Source organism: Amblyomma maculatum, chromosome 9 (genome assembly GCF_055883805.1).
Source record: "Amblyomma maculatum isolate TAMU_Amacu chromosome 9, ASM5588380v1, whole genome shotgun sequence".
Lineage (NCBI taxonomy): Eukaryota > Metazoa > Arthropoda > Arachnida > Ixodida > Ixodidae > Amblyomma > Amblyomma maculatum.
Window position 1 is genome coordinate 75025960 of NC_139352.1, and position 25950 is coordinate 75051909.

A 25950-nucleotide genomic window follows, 5' to 3' on the forward strand; every position below is an offset into this window, starting at 1 on the left:
AGTTACAATAACCTCATGATTTCTTTTACTAAACTCAGACTAAACTCGCACAAATCTCATATCTCATACAAATCTCATTCAACTTATAAAAAGTATATGAGATTGTATGACATTTTTATGAGTATAGTATGAGAAACCTGTATGAGGCTATTGTGACTCGTACAGTTTTTTTTCATTAGGGCTGGGCAGCACGTTTTAGATGCAGATCGAATACAGGGGGACTTGAATTCCGAGTGAGACACGCCACTCTTGGGCCTATACGCAGATATTTCGAAGAATTATCTGGGACAGAATGATTTAACAATTTAATCGTATACTTCGTGAAACATCACTGTTAAACATCACTGTTGTTGAACATCATCATAACAAACACTATATCCCAGATTTCGCATCGGCGGGCTTCTAGTACGTTTCCATATTCAATAACGCACCCTTTTGGTTTTCTATCGTAGCCTGACTGGTAGCTACGGGCTCAGGACAAACTTCAAAAGCGAAAGCTTGGTGCGCATAGGAAGTTTATATAACTTTTAGCAATATGCTGATAAAAGCATCTTACGCTATTCCGCAGCTGCCTGACAAATATTTTTATAAACACTACGTATTGGTTTTCTATCAGATTTTGTCTACTCGCTGTGCGCGTGACGAAAACTATGAAAGAAAATTTGTGTGTCAGATCGGAAGCTTAGAACATTTCCATCGAGATGCATATAACATCGTATAATATGCGACATTTGCCTTACATAAAAAAAAATGTGTCCCAGTATTCCTGTTCCACACAACGCAGGTTATACGGCTTGTTAACCCCGCCGGGGTGGCGCAGTGGTTACGGCGCTCGACTACTGTTCCCAAGGACGCGGGATCGAATCCCGGCCTCGGCGGCAGCTTTTCGGTGGAGGCGAAAAGCAAGGCGCCCGTGTGCTGTGCGATGTCAGTGCACGTTAAAGAACCCCAGGTGGTCGAAATTTCCGGAGTCCTCCACTACGGCGTCTCTCATAGCCTGAGTCGCTTTGGGACGTTAAACCCCACAAACCAACCAACCAACCTATACGGCTTGTTAAAAGCGGGGTGTTATATTTGTGTAGCATGGTTTTTTACATACGTTGCCTGATTATGACTGTGCACTTTGGCAGGTGTGTGAACCGAAACCGTTGTGAAATTCGATGTTCTAGAATCTAGCTGATTTTCAGACATGCTAGATTAACCGTTATTATTATTTTTTTTTTGTGTGACTGCTGGACAACATTTCAGGATTGCGGTTACTTATAGCTTGTAAGTGCTGGCGAGAGATATGCTCGCTCATTGGTTTCTAAGGATACAGCTTACGCCTTTCTGCCAAGGTTCACTGCAAGCGGCGCGTATCTGGTTAAGACGACGCTATGAGGCCAGTTTTGAAAAGACAGCTCTCGCCGGCATGTCGTGCGCGTGGCGCCCCTCGTTTTCGGAAACACCTAACCCCCCTTGCGCTTGGTCCTAACCTCATTCTTTAGGCAACCTTTGTGCCATTGGGTTATGTGCGCGGGCCTCCGAACAACACTTTGAAACGCCCCTCTCGGAACCTGTGAATAAGCGATAAGGCCAGAGTCTGCGAGCGTACGGCGAGTTAGCAAAGCGCGCGTTTAACAGCCTCATTTTAAATATGCAACTCTGAGTCCTCATTTGCGTTGAGAGGAGCCGTCAGACCAGATACCGGACCGTTCATTAATGAAAAGCTTTAGGAAAAATGAAGGGCGCTAAAATGTTTAAAATCTGACAAGGCTTACAATGGCTGTGACAAGTGCAACGGCAAGTGTGCGTTGCCATTTTGTTTTCTTAACAATAGTGACTGAAATTATGAGCACCTATGTTGGTTAACAGGTGCGCCGTCTGGACCATAGTGGCTGAGGTGACTACGTGTGACCTGATTGCCTTGACAACCTGCCTGTGGGTCAACAAGCCTGGCAACGTCGAGGGGGAGATCACTGCCGCCGTACCTTCCCAATGTGCGTGATTCTACGCGAACAGCTCTAATTCTCTCATTTCGTGCATTATTTGCGTTACATTTACTGCCCGCAGTTCAGAGAAAGTAAGAGGTTTATTTTTATTGAAAAAAAAAGAAAAGTAGGTCTGAATGAATTCGTTATGCAGAAATGATAGTTTTGCGGCTTCCTTAGAAGCTTGGCGGGTAAAGAAAATTCGTCCTGATCTGGGGATCGAACCCGGAACCACAGTCTTTCCAGGGCAGTCGCTCTACCAACTGAGCTAATAAGGACAGCCAGCAGATGAGATTGTAGGTCGAGAGCGACTTGATCAATAACTCGAATTGGTAATGATGTTGGTAGCCGCATGGCTGAGCGTGAGTGCACGTCAATGAGTAAGTAATCTAAGAGACTGGAGAAGACGCTTGCATTTAGAGTTGTCCATTAGTCACTTGCGAACTCCTCCTTCCTGGTCGTGGACAGTCCTACTTCCTGGAGAATCTGCGTCCTTGACGCCCTCGTCCCTGCACAAATCCTCAGCAGGTTTCGAACATCCACCTCTGCAGCCGGTGTAACACTTGACCGGTGGGGTAAGGGCCGCCCCAGCCTTTATTCTTCTATGTGATACCTGTTTGCACGACTTTCTATAGTATGCCTTATTGTAAGTTAGCGAAATACAAACAAAAAATATTCCCTTATTATAAATCTACTCCATCTTACGTGATATCCTAAAATATTCGACCAACTCCATTCCCACTTCGAGTTATTGAACAATTCGCTCTTGCCCTACCATACGATCTGCTGACGGTCTTCGTTACCTCAGTTGGTGGAGCGGCTGCCTCGGAAAGGTGGTGGTCCCGGGTACGATCCCCGGATCAGGATGAATTTTTCTTCATTTTCGTTTTGTCTGCTACAGTGAATAAAAACTGGAGGTCACTACATTATAATTGCAAAAGCATTAGATTTGCCTCCTCGTTTTCGTAACTTTTACTTTTTTATTTTCAATGCATTTTTTGTTATTTTACGTTTATTTCATTTTCTGATTTGTTTTTATTCATTCTCATTTTTCTTTTTTTTTCTTTTACCTATTATCTTTATTTTGTTTTTTCACTTGCGGCTACCACAGTCATTCGTTCTTATTATTTTATGTAAACGTAATTATTTACTGTGATCACTAATTTTTTTTTTTACGTAGCCTAGTATCTATTTGGTTTACAGGGAAGGAAATGCGCAGTATCTGTAACACTTCCTCGGTGGACACTTGACACGCACCCTTGGAGAAAGTAAATGTAAATGGGCTTACAAAAAAGGAAAAGGTGCTGTATCTATTACACAGCGTGTGGACACCTCCATTTCCTCACCTTTTTCGTTCATGACTTGGCCACATCAACATAGCCTTCCACTTTAACTCCCACCTTCCTCTCTTGCTCACGGCGCGGTTCAGGTGTCCACAGAAAACGAGTGAGACAGTTACCGCGCCTTTCCCTTCCAGTGAACCAATTATTATTATTATTATCAACATAGCCTTGTAACGGGGGACGAGGTGGTGAAGGGTGGCTGTTCCCAGCCCTACGGGGCTGGGACGGTAGGTCAACGCCGCTTACGGCGGATGCTAACCAGCCACCGAATTTTTATTTGTTGTAGGCCGTCATTGCACCCGCAACCGCTTAGGTGGTGGACGACGGCTGTTGCAGCGCGTGTCTTTCTCTCCCTCTTCTTTTTCTGTCTTCTTTACCTGTTCGCTTCTATCCACACGAGGCAGCGGAGGTGGCGCAGCTACAGAGCCAGTAGCAGGCCCGTGTATTCTTTTCCTTCATCCTACAGCCCCAACAGCAGCCTAGTAACGTTTTAAGGTGAAAACCTTTCTTGAGTCATGAGCGGCGTCAGGAGGAATGTGTGAAATGAGACGGATCCATAGTCAGTACAACGGTAGACACATATTAAGCCTACGTTGGCTGAAAAATCTAAACATTGGGCAATCAATAGTCAAAAGTCACAAGTCAATCCAGAAAAAGCGTCAATCAGTCCAGAAGTCCTGAATCCAACCCAGTAGTTGCATAACAAGCCATAGTAGGCAAAATTGGCAAAAGTATATAAACATTGGGTGAAAACACTAATGAAAAGATAACGAACAAAAATATAAAATTCTTGAAAAAATAAATAAAAATAAGATAAAGAAATAAATAGAAAATAGGCTCTAGCCTTATGAATCTAGGCAGTTTTAAGTGGCTCCTGGAAATTTTTGCATTAGTAATTGGTTTGCAGGAAAGCCGCACCTGCTGTCGCACTTTCTCTCTGGACACCTCTACTGCACTGCAATTAAGTTCGCTTACATAGTCATGGCCTCACTTTTTTCGTCTACATTTTGCGTCCACGGTCTGGCCTCACCAACGTGCCTACTAATGATTTCGCTTTAAAAGCGGCATTCAAGACTTATTATCTTGAGGCACGACCATTTGGAGTTATGCTGCAGGAGATTCGCCTTTTTTGAAGGTTTCTTTACCTAGTGCTTTGTTCACAAGCGCCCGGGACCTAAAAAAATAGCGATGGAAGATAATAGCTTGTAGCTTGCGCAGCAACCTTTTACATCAATACGTAGAAATGTTCGTCTCAAGTATATAACAAAAGCATCGCCCCGTATCCTTCGGCGTATCTAGCCACTACATTGAGGTAGGTTTTAGGAGTAATGTTCATTCTGTTAACTGAGAGGTAAGACTTATTCCACATCGCCTGGCTGCAGTTTCATTTCACGTTCTTTTAATGGGATCAAAAGTCACAAATTACACGAATTCTGTGGGACGCAGATGAAGATCTGAGGCTTAAAACAAGTTGGCCGCAGCTCTGTTTTCTCTCAACGCAGTCCGGCAGTTGGTGAGGACGGCTCAGCTCGTGGTTTCCTGTGCGTATCCGGCCACGTGCAACGCCCTCGCCTTCACCGCCTTCATAGCGATGGGCATGATGGCCAACGTAAGACGGCGCCTTTGGCAACTACGCAGGCCTCTGGTTATCACAATGCTGCAAGCCTCTCTCGTTCCTTGCACCAGTTACGGCAGCAAGCCCTCCCTCGTTGCATAGCTCGTATTATAGCATTCTGCTCGTTCTCCCTCGCTGAGTGCCCAGTTATCAATCGATAAAAGCCCGGACCCAGGAAACAGTGAATGAAAAAAGAAATGAATCATAAGTAAATAACTATATCAACAAAAGCAAGCTTATAACTACCTATTTAACTAACTAACTAACTAACTAACTAACTAACTAACTAACTAACTAACTAACTAACTAACTAACTAACTAACTAACTAACTAACTAACTAACTAACTAACTAACTAACTAACTAACTAACTAACTAACTAACTAACTAACTAACTAACTAACTAACTAACTAACTAACTAACTAACTAACTAACTAACTAACTAACTAACTAACTAACTAACTAACTAACTAACTAACTCACATGAAATGAAATCTTTTATTTGCCATCAAATACAGATGGGGGACTGTAGAAAAAAGCTGTCCATGGACAGCTTGATGGGTCCACATTCCACTAACTAACTAACTAACTAACTAACTAACTAACTAACTAACTAACTAACTAACTAACTAACTAACTAACTAACTAACTAACTAACTAACTAACTAACTAACTAACTAACTAACTAACTAACTAAATAAATAAATAAATAAATAAATAAATAAATAAATAAATCACTTCTGTATACTGAAAAATGTATGTAACGAGAATTCATTATAGTGATATTGTGAGAAATCTGGCAGTATTAAAGCACTGCTTAAGAAATTGACAGGTTGGCCTTTCGCGTGTTGCATGGTGATATCCTTTCAAATGAATATTTTACAAAATCTTTCTTTTTGGTCAGGGCGATGAAAAAATAAAAGGCACGAGATTGCGCTCTAAAAAGGTTCTCGATCTAAAACCACGGACATCTTGCCGCAGGCAGATTCTATCCGTTGGTAACCAAAGCAACTGACGTGCGGTGCTGCTCCGCTAATGCCTTTGTGAGGTGGTTTCCAACGGTTCTCGATTGCAAAACAGACCTTCCTCGAAGGGAAGGAACGCTATGACAGCCGACAGTTACAGATTTTCCACAACGACGCAGGTTTTGCTCGTGAAGTCATGTGTGTCGGAAATCACGACCACCTTGGGCAACGCCACCAAGACAGCCGAAGCATGGGCGCTGTGCGTGGTGTGCGCCATCGCCTACGCTATCAGCGTCCCTCTCTGTACACAGGTAGACGTTTCGGCTCATTGCTTACCTTTCGCACTGTCCAGGAGATCGTGTTGAGTTCCGGTTTTATGTACTACCCGGTGACTAAAAGGAAAGGAAAAAAGTCTCACAGGAAATACAATATTATTTTATTTCTGAAAGTGTTTTAAATGCAACTGGGTGATAAGGAAAAGGACGAACAGCAGAGTATCTGAAAAGGGCTTTATCATCCATGCACTGTGAAAAAAAAAAAGACAAGAAGAGAAACATTGCTATTTGCACAACACAAGTAATCTTAAAGAATACAACTGTACATTATATTAGATAACTACTGGTGTTTCTTGGCACTGCAGAATTATTGTTCCCAGAGGCGTACGTTGTTATGAGGTTATTAGGAGCATTTATAATATTAGAATTTGTTCATTTGTTTATTGGTCTAGACATAACTCTGTCCACAAACTCACAGAACTCGTTAATAGTTACGGTCCAATGTTCACAATCTCATATTCTAGTGAAAATGGTCTATAAACTACAGCGGGATCACTTCCAGATGAGCTGTATTTAATACATGTATTTCAGGCTCGTGCTTTCTGTTCGTACTCTTCATTTTGCTTAATAATTTCTACATTATCATCCATGTCACACGTGGTTTATTTTAATATTGGAAGATTGACTTAGATCAGTTGCCTATTAAAATAAATATAACGCCTAGCGCGAATAAATGCCTGGAAACAAGATATAGCTAATTACCAGCTGGTAATTACTTATGCCTTAATTCACAGCTAAAGACGTTTGTCATCGTTTGGTTAATTGAGTGCAGTAATTTTGAAGAAGCAGCCAGTGCTTCCAGTGTTCTTAATATCATATTGAGCCGAGCGTCATCTGATTTTTGATATCAGTAAATGTTGACTCCGTGATTCTGTGATGGTGTGTTGATGTCTCTCTGCCAGCAAACTGTGTATTATCGCTGACAAATTGGGTTTAAAAGTGTGCCACCACCCGACAGGACTACATGACAGAAACTCGTGACGTCTGAATCGAAAATAAACCTGTGATCGCCGTCTTAAATTGAATGGCGGCGACGCCAACATTCTAGGAACCGCAATAAAAACCTGTGATGTAATTATGGCGGCGATGCCTATGTTTCATTTATTTCATTTCATTTCTGGGACTATTCTAACTTACAAAAGATCTGTTTTCAGTTCAAATAGTGTGCTTGTCATAATACGGTAATTCATTCCTATACGCCCAACATAAACTTGTCCTCACTGATTCTTTAAGAACTACATCATTGCACTGTTTTTTCAATAGTGAGTAGTTGCTCTTGTGAATGAACGCATTGGTGCAAAGATACCAGGAAGATACAGCCAGGCAAAAGGGGAACACGGACGTAGAAAGGTTTCTTGTTCATCTGTGTTTTCCCTTTTGAACTATTTTGTCTTCCCGAGTACGTACCAACGAGCCCAGTTATAGGTACTTCTCGCCAAAACTACCGTTCACTTCTTTTGTCAGGGAGGACTTTATATTCACCATATGTTAGAGCAGGGACTTGCTCGCAACCTCTTCTTTGTCGTCGCCCTTGTGCAAGTGACCAGCTTCTCTTGGTTCTATGGTAAGCATAGCTGTCTTTTCTTCTAGTGTTCCCTCTACCATGTATAAGAACGTGATTTTGGCTGACTGTTATGAGTTACCAGAACGTTATTGACATATTTATCAATCGTAAATGCGACTGGTGCAAGCCAACTCTTAAAACATCACTAAACACATCTGCTCGACTTTTACGGTATTTCAGGCTTCGCACTTGATAACGCTCGTGTCAGTATCGGATTTGAGGCGTCATGCACTAATAGCAATATCGTTTTATCTTGCACCAGTTAAAAGCAGAACGGCAGTCTGAAAATATCAAAACAGTGTCGTGTAATGACAGGTTATTAGCTGAGCTTAGAGGCCAATGTAAGACATGCGTGACCCCGAAGCTTTCTCATTATGCAGAAAAAAAAAATATCGCGTGTTATAGCTAATCTTAAATTACTAGGCAGTCAACTTGCTTCTTGCCTTTCTAAGTGCGGAGGGGCAGTAGACATTATGTTACTTAAGTAATTAACAATAAAAATGGCTCTGCAGTAGATATTACATCATTATTAGGAGCGTTTTGAATATAAGCTAATGTCATACGCTTTTTACAATTTACATTGTTTTTTTTGAGGGGGGGGGGGAGGGGGGGACGGGATTACTGATGGCACTAAGACCTTGCAAATATAGCGTGTTGGTAATTATTTGAAAGTATGCGCATGTGTTCTTCCTTGGGCGCCATTTTTCCAGGAGTAACGATGCTTAGCTTCGATTTGGAGCACATGATCAAGGAATCGGTCGGCGTGTACTGGATCTACTCCTGGGCCTTCACAGTTCCTATGGCGTTGTTGGTAAGTTGCTCCTGTCGGATCATACGCTTACATCGGAGGTTTCGATGCCCCTACAAAGAAACACAGTCTCATGGTATATTTGTAGGACATAACTACAACCGCTTTTTTGAGATTTAGCTACCTAAACGTGACAGCTGAAACTAAAATTCACTCGGCCTTACTTTAAGACGTTCGCGCCCCATTTAATTTGTCGGTTTAGCTACCCAGTGTGCTGTGCTCTTCGATGTCTTGGGGACAGTTCTACAAGAAGCGGTACTGGTGAAAAAAAAAAAAAACTACTAGTATGGTGCTTAAGCCTGCTAAAGAGTGAAAATGGTGAAATCCACTCTACAGACTGCTTTCATTAGCTCCATCGTCATTTCAGTCTCTACTGTCATCATCAGCATCACTATCTGAACTATCAACTTCACGCATCTTCATTATCATCGCTACTATTATCCTCATATTATACAATAATTATTACGATTGGTTTCTAATGAGCCCGGAGTTCTTATGTCACGAAGCCAGCCTAACACTGGCTGATCATGATGATCTCATAGGAGGGGGAGAACTAACTTTATTTAACACATTACTAAGCGTAAAGAATGTACTGGGCCAGGGTCGCAAAGGCCAACTGATCTTGCAGCTGGTCAGAGGCTAACCAATCCCGCCATGTTGGGGTAGGAGGGCGTGGAAAGTGAGGGGATTGAATTGGGACAGGGCATGAAAACATGCATGCAAAGTCGTGAGCAAAAGGGCTGTACAACACTTAGCCCATGGCGGAGCTCAGAAGATCTGCATGCAACACCATCTACCACCGCGTATCTTGGATCGAGGCAATCGTGGTGGTGCCCCATTTTATCGCTACGTATGTGGCGCTGTCACTGTCCCTGTCGCTTTGCTATATACGGCGTTCAGATGCGGTTTTCTTGAGCTGGGCCACCAGCTGAGTGCTGTACACCACCTTTGCTCACGGCTGTACATAGCCATGTGCTCTTTATGTTGTTATCGGGGTTTCCTTTTGTGAAACATCGTGGGCCAAAGCCAGGTGATAGAAGAAACAAAAGACTGGCGTGGCGTAGTGGTTAGCGCGCTCGGTGGGAATGTGGTTGGATTTCCGCTGGAGGCAGATTTTGTTTTCCTAAGTTACAGTTCGGGCGAACATTTTCGCTGCCCATAAGCCTAGAAAGGCCTTTGCCTTAAAACTTTGAGGAATCATAATTTCACCTTGAAGGTATAGTGCGTTTTTTTTTTGTTCCCTGCCACACCCTTTTCGCAAGCACCAACAAGATTGTGTCACGAACATGATGCTTTTTAACACGGGCGAATTAGCATACTTCAGGGGTCGCAAGGGTAGCGTGTCTGACTCGCGATCCGAAACTCGAAGCCTGAAACTCGAAACCGTAAACTCGAACCTGGAATCGAAACTATATTCCAGCTCTTGACATCCCTATTTCCTTTCCAGTAATGTCTTCTGATGCCTATGATGTAAAAAATAGCGCAAAAAATACAAGGACGCACTTGCTTGACAGACAGCGCTTGTCTGCGCCGCCCTTTCTGTTCTTGTGTTTCTTGCGCTATTTTTTACATCATGAACGTTCACCAACTCGCCCAGATTTCTGCGTTAGTTCTCCTGATGCCATAATACGATCAGTCAGGATCTTCAAGCCAAGCTGATGGTGCCACTGGGCTTTCTGTCGATCAAGCTTTTTTATACGCTGTCATGGTAAAATTGTGACAAAGTTGAGCATTGTTATCAGTAGTGCTCGGTGTAGTGTGCAGCGCAGCCTATATTTGTGCTCAAACCACTTAGTGTAGGACAGTTTGCAGGAGCTCTGTAGTAGTGCGTGGCTTTGATCAGGGCCATGCTGTTAATTTGAACTGTTCTGTAGTTCAGAGCAAACACAGGACAACAAAAGGAAGGGAATGCGCAGGTATTTAGCGCCGTCGTCCTGGTCTATTTGCGTTAAAAGGCGCCACTCCCAACGTGCCCATTCAGCATCCTCTTGTGTTTGAATAATCAAGTCAACTCCGTTGTAATTTCTCTGCTCATCATTTATCCATTTATTATATCATATTGTTAATTTTTCAATTCTTACCTTCGGGTAAATCGAAACCGCCTACGTAACTGAAGTCTCAGCTACTGTGGTCTCACCGACAGCTTCATTTCGGCTTCTTCTATTGCTCAATAAATGAAGCAGAACGGTAGGTTGTGCTCACATCAAAATATAGTGTGAACAATGTTCTTGGACATTAGATTAAAGCAACAATGGATTTTTGAAATGACTCCATGTTATACGAAAGCAACTGTGGCGCGCCGCGCAGTAAGGCGCTGTTTGGCATTTCGTTTTCGCTGAAAGTTTCGCTAATAATAAGACAGCAGCAGCTGGCTTTATTTTTGGTGTTTTTGCGTTTTGTTTTCTGCAATCTTGGCTCTTACGCAGGTTAATTTTGTGTAGCAGTGAAGTCTACTTCTGGGGACATATCCAACGTATGTCAGTTTGCAAGTGCAGGCATCGGGATTCGAGACCCTGCGCTGAACTATCATCCATTGCACTGCAGTTTTGGTGAATTAAAGCAAGAAGTGTATGTACATAGTTTTTATTGCGAAAGCAGTACTGATAGCACTTCGAGCCTTTGGCGTGTCGTGGCGCCTCCATACATGACCTTTCACGTGACCGTGTGACGTCACGTCAGACCGAGAGACGGGGCCCCAGCTCGCGCCATCGGATGGTGGCGGTGAGTCCTTACAGGAGCCGCAGCGGTGACGTCACGCCATTTTCACGTGACCGTGTGACGTCACGCCAGACCGAGAGACCGTCACGCCAGACCCAGCTCGCGCCATCGGATGGTGGCGGCAAGTCCTTACACGGCGCTGTGTCGCAGTCGAGAGAGGGCGCTCGCTGTTTGTGACAGCACGTTAGGAGGATAAATGGGGCTGTGGCTCGGCTCCTCGCACTAGTCAGGGCGCAGCCACCGAACAAGGCGCAGCCAAGGGTATTGCTTTCGCAATTTTCCAGGTTTAACCAAGCTAAGCCTTCAGCCAACTTTTCCTGCTGCCATAAGCAGCCACAAGATTTAATTTTGACTCAAGAGAAAGATTTAGTGGCTTTCATTATTGCCCTTTTCGGCCACGTTCGTCGTTTATTTTTTACTGTGTTAGTGTCGTCGACGAGACACACCCGGCCCAACGCGTAACTCTGATTACTGAGATTTTAGTTATCACTTATGACATAAAAAGCACGCCGCGTAAAATTTGCGTAAACTTTTGTCTTGCGAAATGATGCCTTTTCCTGACTTAATTTGAGTATTCATGGCATTAATATCTAGTCTCCCCAGAAGGTGTCACCGGTGCACTTTGCTCCACGCAGGTGTCCGCCGCTCTGTACGTGAGCGAGGGAGCTTCTTCGGGGTCGTTGGTGATCGGCGACTACGCGTACCCGCGTTGGGCATCCTTGTTCGTGTGGGTGTCCAGCGCAGTCAGTCTGCTCCCCGTTCCGGTCATGGCAGTGTGCCACTGGATTGACGTCGATAAGGTGCGTCGCATCCCATGAGAACACTTAGTTGGCATCGTAACAATCATCAATTCGTGTATCATAACGAGACCCTCGTTTCCCCTTCAGTTCTAATACATACATACATACATACATACATGCATACATACATACATACATACATACATACATACATACATACATACATACATACATACATACATACATACATACATACATACATACATACATACATGCATGCATGCATACATACATACATACATACATACATACATACGTACGTACGTACGTACATACATACATACATACATACATACATACATACATACATACATACATACATACATACATACATACATACATACATACATACATACATACATACATACATACATACATACATACATACATACATACATACATACATACATACATACATACATACATACATACATACATACATACATACCGTCTGTTGCAGAAGTTTGCAGCCCAAAGCGCCGGGCGGAGGAGCAGTATCGCTCCCGAGAGGCGGCGCTGCGCCCGGCAGCGCTGCCTGGTGACGTAACTATAAGGAGTGAGGAGGCTTGTTCTCTTCCCCTCAGCCTGCGGTTGATATCGCAGATCTTTGCTCTAGCCGCGGGGTGAGGGGAAGAGAACAAGCCTCCTCCCTCTTTATAACTGCGTCACCAGGCAGTGCCGCCTCTCGGGAGCGATACTGCTCCTCCGCCCGGCGCGTTGGGCTGCAAACTTCTGCAACAGACGGTACATACATACATACATACATACATACATACATACATACATACATACATACATACATACATACATACATACATACATACATACATACATACATACATACATACATACATACATACATACATACATACATACATACATACATACATACATACATACATATCATTTTTGTTTGCGTAATAGTAGTTGTATGAGTAGCTTTTGTAATAGTTGGGATGTTTCCTGCGCATTCTCCGGACGTTTTGCGTACCTACTTCTGGCTTCCGCGCGTCGCTCAGTTGTATTCACTGCGTTCTAGGATGTCGTTAATTGGACGATGAGAGGCACAATTACGGGCCTCATGTACTTAACTGACATGTTCTAGGAAGTGCCCCGTTAACCTTTTATATCCTCAGTTGAGTCTTCAATCCGGAAAGGTAATTTTTGTGGCAGTAGGTATATCCAGCTTTCATTGGAAGCAAAATCGTTGGCATATCCAAGCGTACAACGGCAAAGGTTAACTTTCTACTGTCATATCAAAACATTTCGTACAAAGGTCTATAGTGGTGCGAGATCCTAAAATTGAAATACCATTTTTTTTTTCACATCAGTAAACTAGAAATCCTGAAATAACGTGTTTATTACAAAACTGACTGGCGACTGGATATCAAGAAGAAAAAGAAACTATGAGGGCAGATAAGAATATTTAATAGCGATATCGATAGCGTTCCAATTCTCAGCTGTACATCCTTTGCCTGTTGGAATCAGGTTTTTTTTTTCTAAATTTATCATCCCATCGCCCGAGACCCATAGAAGCTTGAGATAAGACCCCAAATTTTGGGGGCAAGCTAATGCGGTCATAATAAAATTTGACTCTTGTGAATGATGCACTAGGATGACTACTCGGGGTCATCTCACCTCTATGACGTCATTACGCCCTTGACCAATCAGAAAATTAAGAGCGTTTTTTTTTTAAATTTGGTTGTGTGTAGTGTTGACCTGCGATGTACCCTTCATGATCATGTGACCTGTTTGATGTCATCACTGTCTCAACCATTCGGAGAACTTCGTCTCTGATGGCGGAGGGATTTTATTGTGGTGAAAATAAAAATACTGTCCCATTAAAAAAATCGTGTTAAAATCTGAAACCGGAACACAGACAAGGACTGTGAGCTGAGAAATATCATTCATTGTATTTGCTGGCTGCTAAAAGAAATTGCCTAGTTGTGATATCAATAATGGTAAATCGCTTGAAGCTAAGAAACTTCTGCTATATGCAGTGGGCCCGCGGCAGAAAAAGATTAATGTACTGCATAATAACCTCATAAATAGCGACTAAAAATGGTATGTTCAAGACGGCTCCTCAATTCTCACCATGGCACAGGACTTGCGGAAGGCCCTGGAGACGGACCCCATGTGGGGCCCCCTGGACCTAGACCGCAGCTCCTACTACAACGACCGCGTCCGCACGTTCACCATTGCCATGGCAACCAAGGACAAGATCGGGCGTTATCAAATCCGCGACAAAGCAGGGTCTATCGCGAGCCCCAGCAACCGCACAGTATCTTCCTACACTGGACTCAAAAACTAACTGGACTGGAAGGCACTGAGGGCTCGCATCTTTCCACACCTTGCCATATTTGTTCCTACCAGCTACCGTCTATCCTCTATAAGTTCTTTTTTTTTTCCTTTTTTTTTGTGCGTGCAGGCTTTTCTCGGCGTGCTCCGGGTATTTATATGCCTCCTCACTTTGCTGAGTTTCTTATTCGACACGTTTCTTCCCTGCCCACCCATTCCTCTTCTAACATTTATTGTCGCCGATGACGAAAATGTGATGCGCGTTTGAAACACTAGGCGCCTGGGAACCTGTACTCTGTTTTGAAATTGCACTTGCGTATTCGTTGATAACTGCGACGCTTACAGCGCGTTAGCTTAGAGATAAAAATGTTGGTAATGTATACGTGAGCTCTGCAGGCGCAACTCATCGCATTGCGATGTTCGGTGAGCAGTCTCTGGTGGTTAGAGCGTTGTGAAGTCGCATTATCTTCACGTAAATCAATATTTTTGCTTAGGGAAACAAAAAAAGGAAACACTTAAACAGGTATTATATATGCATGCTCCCCGGAGTAAGTCAGCTGGCGGCTGCGCACAGTGTGCATCTTATCGTACAGGGGGACTTGTACGCATGTATATACGAGAACGAGGATGTGCTCAGCAGGACTAATACTCACAAGATCGCCTAACCTGAAAGTTTGCTTCTGTGGTGAAACCTGCGTTGTACAGTGTATATTAATAATTCCGAACTACAAATATTTGAGTTGATTAAAAGGTAAATTGTGATGTTGTGCGGAAGCGGCCACGTTTGTTATTTGCAACCCGCTCAGTCGATACAGTCACCCGACTGGCTTCTACTATTTATTTAATTGCGAAATTAAAATTTTCGCAATAGCAGCCCTCTGTACCGTGGTGCGCCGACATATATAACGTGAAAAGTATGGTCCATATAGGCCCACGTTCAGCTTTAGGGAAGGATAGCTAACAGAGCCACTTTCAAGAAACCCCTGCTTCTCTAAAAAAGTATTTATTCAGCTCTGAGGATCACTACGCAGCAATATAAATCCTATGCTTTGTCATCAACGCTTATAGGCTATTCTCTCGGTTCCTAAAGATAGCTGTCGCTTCTTATATCGAGCTCGGAAGATGTTTCTGGTTGTGTACAGCCTACGTCTGCGAGAGATTCTCGTTTCTATAACAGTCTTTTCTGACATTTTTCCTGACGTTTGCATATATCGCAGTATTTGCGGAGAGCACGACTTAGTTTCAGTTCTGCGCTGCGGCTTGTCTGGCTAACAGTTTTAAGAATGACAATATGCCCCACTAATACGTGCTGTACGTCTTTGCCGGCTCACATTAATTCCTAGGCCTTATACTGATTAACATAAAACTCCCTTGCGTTGTGCAGATACACTCTTTTCGCTGCGGTGACTAAATGGGTAATGTGTTGGAGTGCTGAACGGAATGATGCGGGATTAATGCTGGCCGCTGCGGCCGCTTTTCGATTGACGAGCCAAGCAAGGCGCCCGTGCACTGTGCGATGTAATTGCACGTTAAGGCATTCGGGTGGTCCAAATTACCCAAAGGCAATGTCACTGCACGTTAAGGCCTTCGGGTGGTCCAAATTACCTGAAGGCAATATAACTACACGTTAAGGCCGTCGGTTGGTCCAAATTCCCCAAAGGCGATGCCACTGCACGTTAAGGCCTGCGGGTGGTCCAAATTACCTAAAGGCGATATCAGTGCACATTAAGGCCGGGTGATCCAAATTACTCGAAGCCCTTCACTAAAGCGTCCCTCATAGGCCATTGGAACATTAAACCCTATGCCAAATAAATCACCCATCACTCCGTAATTAGGATATCTACAGCGCCCTAATGGAAATTGCGTTTTAGAGATATTTGGTTTAATAAGTCATTCAAGTTAGTATTTTAGAAGTCACAGAAAACGTGCAGGATAGAAAAGGAAGTGAGGCCACAAAGCTTATTTAAGTTTATTTCCGCATCCGGCACGCTGATTTGGAACGTTATTTCTGGCTAGAAATGCTATCATATTTATCTGGAATGTTTAAAGTCACACAAAAAAGTTCCACGTGGTCCGACATTGTAAGAGATTCCCGTGCCTTACATCAACAGTTTTTTGTCAGCTTTCAACTTGGTGCAGCCGAAAGTTGTGATGGTTCTGCATTTCGGTGACCGCAAAGTACTCGTGGTATTGTCAATTCGAAGTTATTCGCTTTTTCGTGGGCATAAAAAAGCGCAATAAAGACTTCATTTCGTTACGCCGATAGAATGCTTATAGTTAGCGCGTTGTCCCAGCCATGGACATCTGGTACGTCATACGACACAGAGCACACAGCCGCTATTGCCGTTGCAGAGTTTTCCTGTGGTAACTTTCCGCCTGTGTGCGATCTTTTGACGCAGCTCATTAAGGCAGAGGTATCGTTCATTTTGGTAAAATACACAGCCAGATGCCTTAAGCAACTTCAGCGTCGTGTAAAGAGTCAGTCACACTTGTCTAGATCGCTCGAGCAGTCTGCGTCGGAGGAAATAAGGGAATTTTTTTTAGGATTCTTTGTACTTGGCAAAGAACTTGCGCCTGTGCATTTCTCAGGTCTGTTTGCCTTCCCGCGAGCGCAGGTATTATCAGTGAAGGCCAGTATTTCGCTTTATTTCTACCTCCAAGACTGCTCGAACGCTCTAGATCGACTCTGCGCGTGTGATGCCAAATATTAGGGAGTTAGCCCCTGGTTTTGAAAATTTCTCCGCGTTTCATAAAAGACATGTTAAGGCTACTTTGGTTCAAGCTCGAGCACATCAGTAGCGTGGCTTACACTGACATAAGTATAAAGTACCAATTTTAGTTTTGCAATGCATAAAAAAACATTTGAAATGTACATGCACGTATCCCTGACGAAAACGCACAGACCGAACTTTATACTGGCGCAAGAAGTGTGCACCCATGCGAAGTCCTCATTTGGAGATGTTAGGAAGCGGAGATAGTAACCGTATAGTGAGAGGTAGAAAGAGAAAGAGTAAGTATTTTTAAAATATAGTGATATAATTATTAAATGACTTGTTGAAGATAACTCTGCACTTCCTGTAGTGAAGGCCCAATCTACTAAACGACCCCGAAGCAATGCCTCGCCTTCATCTGCGCTACAGCATCGTTCTGATCCCCCCTGTACGGATGACTATTCACAGTTATCATCAGTCATGCCCCCATGCCTCGAGTGCGGAGAAAGAAGACGACAGAAGGTATCGGTGCAGAAACGCAGCACAAAAGGGAAGAATTGTAAACAAAGAAGGGAGTAGCTTCCAAATGTGCTGGCCTAATCAGATCAGGAGTGATGATTTCCTGCGCTCTTCCATGCATATGTTAGTTGTATATTGAAGGAAAGCTGCAGCAGCCGAGCGGACCCAAGTTAAGATATTCTTACCTTGATGTAAGGTAAGGTAAGCTTACCTCACCTTAGTGCTTATCCTTGCAATAGTCGCTCTATCAAAAGCATTCAAAGTGTGCCACTTTGAAACCATTGGGTCCTAGAAATACGCCTTTTTTAGTGTCTTCTACGAGGATTTGCAAACTTAGGTAAGTATGGGAAATTTGATTTTCCAAATCGAAATCGGCTATAAGGGATGAGACGCTGTAGTGGATGGCTCCGGTCAGTTTCGACCACATGTTTTTTTTTTTTTTCACGTGCAGAGATATCGCACAGCACACGCGTGTCTGTTTTCGGGGTGATCTTGCTTCCGAACGCCGCCGTCGAGATGAAGGAGATCACAGCCACTAAAAAAGACCGGCACCGGGCAGCGCGAATGTGTGGCACCGTGGCGCCATCCTTGATGAGGGCGCGAAATCCTGAGAGTGACCTCGCCTGGTCGCCCTCACCATCACCTAACCCACGCACTTTCCCTCTAGGCTTCAGGTCATCCTTGTGAATAAAACCTAGTGAATGAATGTCGTGAAACCTTGTTTGATGCCCGGATGGTTACGTTTCGGTGCTCGGACGATGAGAAATCAGTGCCCGGATGATGGAGAATCGACGCCGGATGTTGACTCTTGGTATTATTTCATGTGCACTGAAGTCTGAAGATAACTAGAGCTAGAAGCATTTCATGCTTATAATTCACTGAATTTGATTCCGTAATTATTTTGATAGTTATTTCCCCGCCTTCAGTAGGTGTGTGTCACCTTTAGGTTGCCTTTAGCGACACTTGAGCACTGAAGTCACCGCTTAACTCGCTGATACACAGCTAGTGAAGAAGATTTCCTGGGACTCTGCTGTTAATTGATCGCAATTAGGCCTTACGTTGTGGAAAGAAATCTCTTTGAGGCTTGTAGATTAGGGACGCTCAGGTAATTAGGCTAGGACATTTAGGTTTTTTTTTCACAGGCCCGTCCGTTAGAAAGGGGAAGCCACATATCCGAATAAAAAATTTAAAATTTCGGCGTACCAGTCAGAGAAAGAATTCGTGCGGATAGCATTCGCAGCGTTTTACGTGTTTACTTGCGTGTTATGATTCAGTTCATCGTTGTCTTTTTCGTAATTCATCCTGTGTGCCTTTTATTCCAGCCTCGATGTAATCAGCTTTCCCATGCTCTCATGGCTCGTGCCTACACGTACCTGCTGTCCCCAGAAGAAGAAGTTGAGTGTGTTGAACCTGGCCGCCTTTAAATTTCATAGCTACCTAGGCACTCACATATTGGCGTTCCCACCACTTCTGTCCCAGTCAGGAGCCAATCTTCGTACTCGCAAACAAGGTAAGCAGCTGCTAAACTCCCCAAGCCTGTATGCAAGAGCGGAGCACCTTGTGTAGGATTAGCAGGAGTGCCTAATGCAGTAGGCCTCCCTTGCTCAAGCGGCACTGCTGTTTTTCCACTTCACTCTTAGAAACTGCTGCCGACAGCCTTCTGAGGAGAGACAAATTCCTTATGTATATTATTATGTATATTATTATGTATATTATTATGTATATTATTATGTGTATTATGTATATTTAGAGCGACGAACTTGTACGAAAGCTTTCTTTCAGTTCCCTCAACGCAGCCTATTAGACGGTGTCGCCGTGGGTAGCTAAGCCAGAGAACGCCAACTGAAGCTGGAAGAGCATTACGGATGCGTATGAAAAATGCTCGATCCTTTCGTTAAGCTGTGTGATGCGGCGCTGCGTTCACAACGAGGACCTTTATTTAAGTTGCTTGTACAGACATGTTCAGTTGCACAACGGTGTCGGCAGGACGCGAAAGATAGTTGCTGTAATTTGCAAAGAGGTTGTTTTTATAGGATATTCTTGTTCACTTGAACAGCCATTGACGTTTGTAGTAAAATATTACAGCTGCATTTGGAGAAGAGAAAGCCGAAAATGACGACTATGTCGACTCCAAATATGACAATTTGTGTTTCAATAATCTTCAGCGCTGGTGAAAGTAAAGGCAGTGCAAGATTATAAAGAAAAAATATGTGGAATTGCTGGCATTTAATAAAATTTTATTACTAAAGGCCGGCTTAGCATGCTTCGAATCAGGTAGCTCTGCTAACTGGTTCCCTTGCTCACAGAAGCCCTTAAGTTGTGAACGTTATACGAGTTAAGTGGGTGACCAGACAAAATTAAAGATTAGTAATTTTGATGTCAAGCGTTTCAATCTTGAAGAATCTCGATCTTTCCTTATTTCAAAAATGATGTCTGAATTCTGGGTCTAGCCACCTCGACAGTGCAGAATTGCTGTAAAGGCAACACTTTTAGACAGCTCTAAATTGCCGCATTTGATGCTTATTCGGCGTTACGTAGAATCTGGAGCAGACTTTTACCGTAGCTTGTCTTTAGAGCCCTGCACGAGGATGCTTAATCAGAGTGCTGGAGTGGCGTATTGTGCAAAAGGCAAAATTAAATATTACGCGCCTGCTCTTTTCATGGTTCTTAGGCTTTCAGCGCTCGTTTGTCTATGGGGCTTCTCCTTATTGTAGCCATTCTCTTTGCAACCCAGTACATAGCGAAAAGGCTGCTAGAGCGCCCTAGAGATGCCTGTTCATGGCAGAATGAAAGTTGTCTTTGTGTTATCTATAAATGTTACTGACTGCTACCTTCTGGCCTGGATAAACTATCGGGAATGTTCCCCAGAATCATTATAACACTCCCGCTGACGATGCGAATACGCTCTGCTGCTTTCGCGTTGGGAGGAACGAATTATTCCAGAAAAGAATGCTTACTTGCTTCGGATAAAGGGATAGCTGCTCGACCACTATGCTCTCAGGCAACTTTTACTACACTACACTACACTACACTACACTAAACTACACCACACTACACTACACTGCACTACACTACACTACACTACACTACGCTACACTACACTACACTACACTACACTACACTACACTACACTACACTACACTACATTACACTACACTACACTACACTACACTACACTACACTTATGGACTAAACTAGCTCACGTCGTCACCTAGCCTTTCTTATTTGCAAGGCATGCGCATCACTTGACAAAGTGCGTGTAGTATTGAATGGGGTCCTTCTTGGCTGACCGCGTGCTTTCTTGTTTCTCTAAGCTCACCTTAGTTTCCGCAGCGCTTTTGCTGTACTTCAGATACTAAGCTGAGCTCATGTGTTTATACTGTACTGATACGATTGATGCTGCTTACTGGATGCTCATAGGGGGCTCTGCGACATATTTTATGCATACAGTTTTAAAAGAAGATGACCGTTGATAATAGGCGGCTGCTGCATTGCGAAATTTAACACGGTTATTTTGTGTGCAGAAAGGGCTAGCATAACGTATAAGTTATAAGCCATATTTTGGCTAGAGGAGGGGACAACATAAAGCACGCTTGACTTTATCGACCTGTCTTCCACATAATGGCGTTCCAGCGTTACAGCTAGATTGAAATCTATACGAGTACCTCGAGTTGAGGATCTACTCCGCAGATTATGAACCGAGATTCTGCTAGGTAATTTAGATTCGCTAAGCGGTTATAGACTGCATGTACCATCCATTTATAGATTCTGATTTCATTTTTTGCGAAAACTTCAGTTACTTTGAACTCAACAAACCGGTTCTAAGCGAATAATTTATTCAAATTTCACATACAAGTGGGCTGTTGAATCAAATATAACAAGCACTACATTCATTCCGTTTGGAGTAAGAGTAGTTGGGGAGCTTAACTCAATACAGTGTATAAAGTTTAAAAACAGTTCAGTGAAATATTGGAGACAAGTCTCAGAAGCACTATCACTTACAGGCCTTCGCGGAAGTAGGAAAAGTGGAAACAGTTCTAAGGATTAAAAGTTGTACGAAACGCCGGTGCTGCGAGTGATCTTGCCGAAAGAGCAATTTCAATATTTCTGGTAGCATGTACGCCAGGTATCCAGCTAATATAAGCAAGGGCATAAAACAGACAAATGTCCTTGGCTAGCGAAAGCAATTGTTTGCTGTGAAGTGTCATGGGGTGGCTTTTCTGTAGTACATGTTCATTCACCACACCTAGCTAATTAGTGGAAATTAGTCAATTATCTAGGCACTGCTCCGAGAAAAAAAAAAGGTTAGTCCAGAGGTAGTATATCGTGTTGAAAAAAAGCAGCCCCTAATGTTTACAAGAACCTATCGTTAGCGCATATCTTATCGCTGCTATAACGAGAAAGCCCGCGAAATACAAAAATAACGGCGTAATGCAGCACTAATATAAGGACACAGTAGAAGCTCTCCGAAAATTCGAAGCACTGCCTCCTACACGAATTTACGTTTGCAATACCCGAAATATTTGCGCCGGCAACTTCTAACTCCTTGGCAGGATTTCACTTAAGGTCGTTCGAAACATTTTGTCAACTCTTGCTGCAGTGCAGTGTTCCTAATGCAGTATAATATTTTATATATAATATACATTTTTATAGTATAATATATATATATATATATATATATATATATATATATATATATATATATATATATATTGTACTGTGATAGTCAGCACTTCCGCCATCGACATGCACCAGTGCGTTGTGCGACGAAGACAAAGAAGTACGCTGGGCTCGCCGTTGCAAGGTCCTCTCCTCACAGCTGTCCATCTGAGCGTCAATAAACGCCCTATTACAATTGGCGGAGGTGCCGGAAACGATCCCATCCAAACTGGAACTGCGAAGCCGTACACTACCCTCTACAACCGCCATGCAAGACGAGTCCACTTCTAGGCTGCCGGCCGTTCCACACACGATCATGTGTTCTGGCGTCGTGCGCCAGCGTGACCCTTGCCTCTTCAGTGGCACGGCCGACCAAGATGTCGACGACTGGCTGTCGTCGTATGAAAGAGTAAGCAGCTACAACAAGTGGGATGACTCATACAAGGTGAGTAACGTCATATTCTATCTGACGGACGTGGCGAACCTCTGGTTTCGCAACCATGAAGCTGACCTGTCATCTTGGTCGACATTTAAAAAGAATTTCGCGGAAGTGTTCGGCCGCCCAGCAGTGCGTAAGCTTTGTGCCGAACAACTTTTGCACGATCGTGTTCAGCGCGCTGATGAGACCTTTACCAGCTACATAGAAGACGTCGTTGATCTCTGCAAACGAGTCGACCCGGCCATGCCGGAAGCGAACAAAATCCGCTACATCCTAGAGGGTATTTCTGAGGACGCCTTCCAGATGCTGGTAGCGAAAGATCCCACCAGCGTTAGTGAACTCGTGAAGCTTTGCCAGAGCTACGACGAGCTCCGCAAGCGGCGCGCTTCTAGGCGCCGCTCCAGTGTGTGCGACGAAGGCGTATCCGCATTAGCCCTGGGTGGTTCGCCAACTTCTAAAGGGAACCCGCTGAATCAACAGATCAAAGATTTTATTCGTGAAGAGGTCGCACGTCAAATCTCACTCCTTCCCCATTTTCAAGACTCGGGCCGCCTCGTTCCTGAACTGGCTCCATCTTTGGCCCCTACTATACGCCGTGTCGTGCAAGAACACGTCGCTGATGTCTTGCCGTCCAACCCCGTGCTGCCGCCTGTGACGGCACCTCTCACGTATGCCCAAGTAACGGCTAGGCCACCACCTTCGCCCACGTCTGGCTCCTATGTGCAGGTCCCTGCCTACCGTTCACCGCCGCATGCTGAGCCTTCGTTCCAAGCCCCACCCTCAAGGTTCCGCCCACATCCTATGAAACCTTGGCGTACTACGGACAACCTTCCGATTTGCTATGCCTGCGATCGGCCGGGCCATGTTGCACGCCTTTGTCGCCAGCGCCTCCAACCTTCACAGCCTGACATTCGACTTTACCCGTACGATACCGACTCACGCTCGCAAATTATTCCGCCCGGTTCTCAATTTGTCTCACAAGATCGCCAAACCTATGCCACTCGTCGATCACATTCTCCTAGGCGCCGATCGCTTTCTCCAATGCTGCGACGTTCTACCAGCACCGTTGAGGGAAACTAACAGTTGCAGTTCCGGGGGCAAGAACTGCGCTTGTTTCGAATTCCTCAAGTCCTCCGTGTCGTCCCGCTAATGTTATCAAAGTTTCTGTGGAAGGCGCCACAGTTCTCGCTCTCGTCGATACCGGTGCAGCCGTCTCCCTCATCAGTGAAGCGCTCTGCCGTCGAATTCGCAAAGTGGCCACTCCGATTTCCGACTTTTCGCTCCGCACCACCTCATCACAGCACATTCACCCCTCCGCATCTTGCACAGCCCGTGTGCTCATTCAAGACGTCTTGTACCCCATCGAGTTTATTGTTCTGCCGAACTGCTCGCATGATATCATCCTCGGATACGATTTTCTATCGACTCATCAAGCCGTTATTGACTGTGCTCGTGCGCAAATTACCTTCGCCCCACTCTGTGATGCCCCCTTCTGTGATACCCCTCCCCGCACTGCAAAACTTCTCGTCGCCCATGACACCGACATTCCTCCGTTCTCTGCTGCCCTCGTACCACTGTCTTGTGAGTGGGTAACTCCTTTGACTGCGATTTTTACACCTTTCGAAGCCGCCTCCCGTCATCCCTGCCTCCTTTTTCCGTTCGCAGTTCTCGAAATTCAAGACGGCAAGAGTGCACTTTACGCCTCGAACCCATTTTCTTGCCCAGCAGTCCTGCTCCGTGGCGAATGCATTGGACGTCTTGAAGAGCTTGATCCCTGTCATATCACCACTCTTGCTGACTCAACCCCCTCCTTCGACGTTAGTCTGTGCTCTTACGATGTTGCGACCGCTTCGACGCCCTCTGACGTTTTCCAACATGCTATTGATGCTGATCTTCCACTTGCGCAACGTGATCAACTTGTCGCCCTCTTGCAGAACTTCGCTTCTTCATTCGATCTTCCTCAAACTGACTTGGGCCGCACGTCTGTCGTAGAGCACACCATCGACACCGGCAAAACCGCACCTTTGCGCCAGCGCCCCTATCGTGTGTCGGCTTCGGAGCGCCAAGTAATTGCTGATCATGTGGACGACATGCTCCGTCGTGGTGTCATTCGGCCATCCCACAGTCCCTGGGCGTCTCCAGTTGTGTTGGTACCTAAGAAAGATGGCTCCTTCCGGTTTTGTGTCGACTACCGCCGGCTCAACAAAATCACGCGCAAGGACGTCTATCCTCTGCCACGCATCGATGACGCACTGGACTGCTTGCAGGGCGCCGAGTTTTTCTCCTCGTTGGATTTACGATCTGGCTACTGGCAGGTGCCAATGGATGACGCTGACCGCTCTAAAACTGCCTTCATCACACCAGATGGATTATATGAATTCAACGTCATGCCCTTTGGGCTTTGCAACGCCCCGGCCACATTTGAACGCCTCATGGACACTGTGCTTCGTGGATTCAAGTGGCGAACCTGTCTTTGCTATCTCGGTGATATCGTTTGTCTTTTCTACCGATTTTCAATCCCACCTGCTCCGACTGAAGGACGTTCTCAATTGTCTCGCTACCGCCGGCCTCCAACTGAATCTGAAGAAGTGCCGCTTTGCTGCTCGCCGACTAACTATTCTAGGTCATGTCGTTTCTAAGGATGGCATTCTTCCCGATCCCACCAAACTTCGTGCAGTTGCCGAATTCCTACGCCCAAAATCACTGAAGCAGCTACGAAGTTTCATCGGCCTGTGCTCCTACTTTCGCCGCTTCATCTTAAATTTCGCCTCTATTATTGCCCCTCTCATCCAGCTCCTCTCCAGCAGCTCCGACCTCTCCGCATGGACACCTGCTTGTGATGACGCCTTCAACACTTTACGCCGTCTTTTGGTTTCGCCTCCCATCCTCCGCCACTTCGACCCGAATGCGCCAACTGAGATTCACACTGACGCTAGCGGTATTGGGATAGGCGCCGTTCTCACCCAACGCAAACCTGGTATCCGAGACTATGTGGTGGCGTACGCAAGCCGCACCTTGACCAAGGCAGAGTCAAATTATTCTGTTACGGAAAGAGAATGCTTGGCCATTATTTGGGCCATCGGCAAATTCCGTCCGTATGTCTATGGCCGACCATTTTATGTGGTCACTGATCATCACGCTCTGTGCTGGCTGGCGTCCCTCAAGGACGTGTCCGGCCGCCTTGCTCGCTGGGCTCTTCGCCTCCA

General features: G+C 44.7%; 1 protein-coding gene across 1 annotated transcript in view; it reads left to right on the top strand.

The window, feature by feature from the left end:
* The window catches only part of LOC146179448 (uncharacterized), a 76476-nt gene that overhangs the window by 4310 nt on the left and 46216 nt on the right, over window positions 1-25950 (top strand). Inside the window, exons 3-8 of the mRNA XM_084579885.1 lie at window positions 1855-1979; window positions 4816-4922; window positions 6073-6204; window positions 7693-7792; window positions 8503-8603; window positions 11954-12118. Coding sequence (XP_084436011.1) covers window positions 1855-1979; window positions 4816-4922; window positions 6073-6204; window positions 7693-7792; window positions 8503-8603; window positions 11954-12118 — 730 coding nt within the window. The remainder of the gene's footprint in view (window positions 1-1854; window positions 1980-4815; window positions 4923-6072; window positions 6205-7692; window positions 7793-8502; window positions 8604-11953; window positions 12119-25950) is intronic.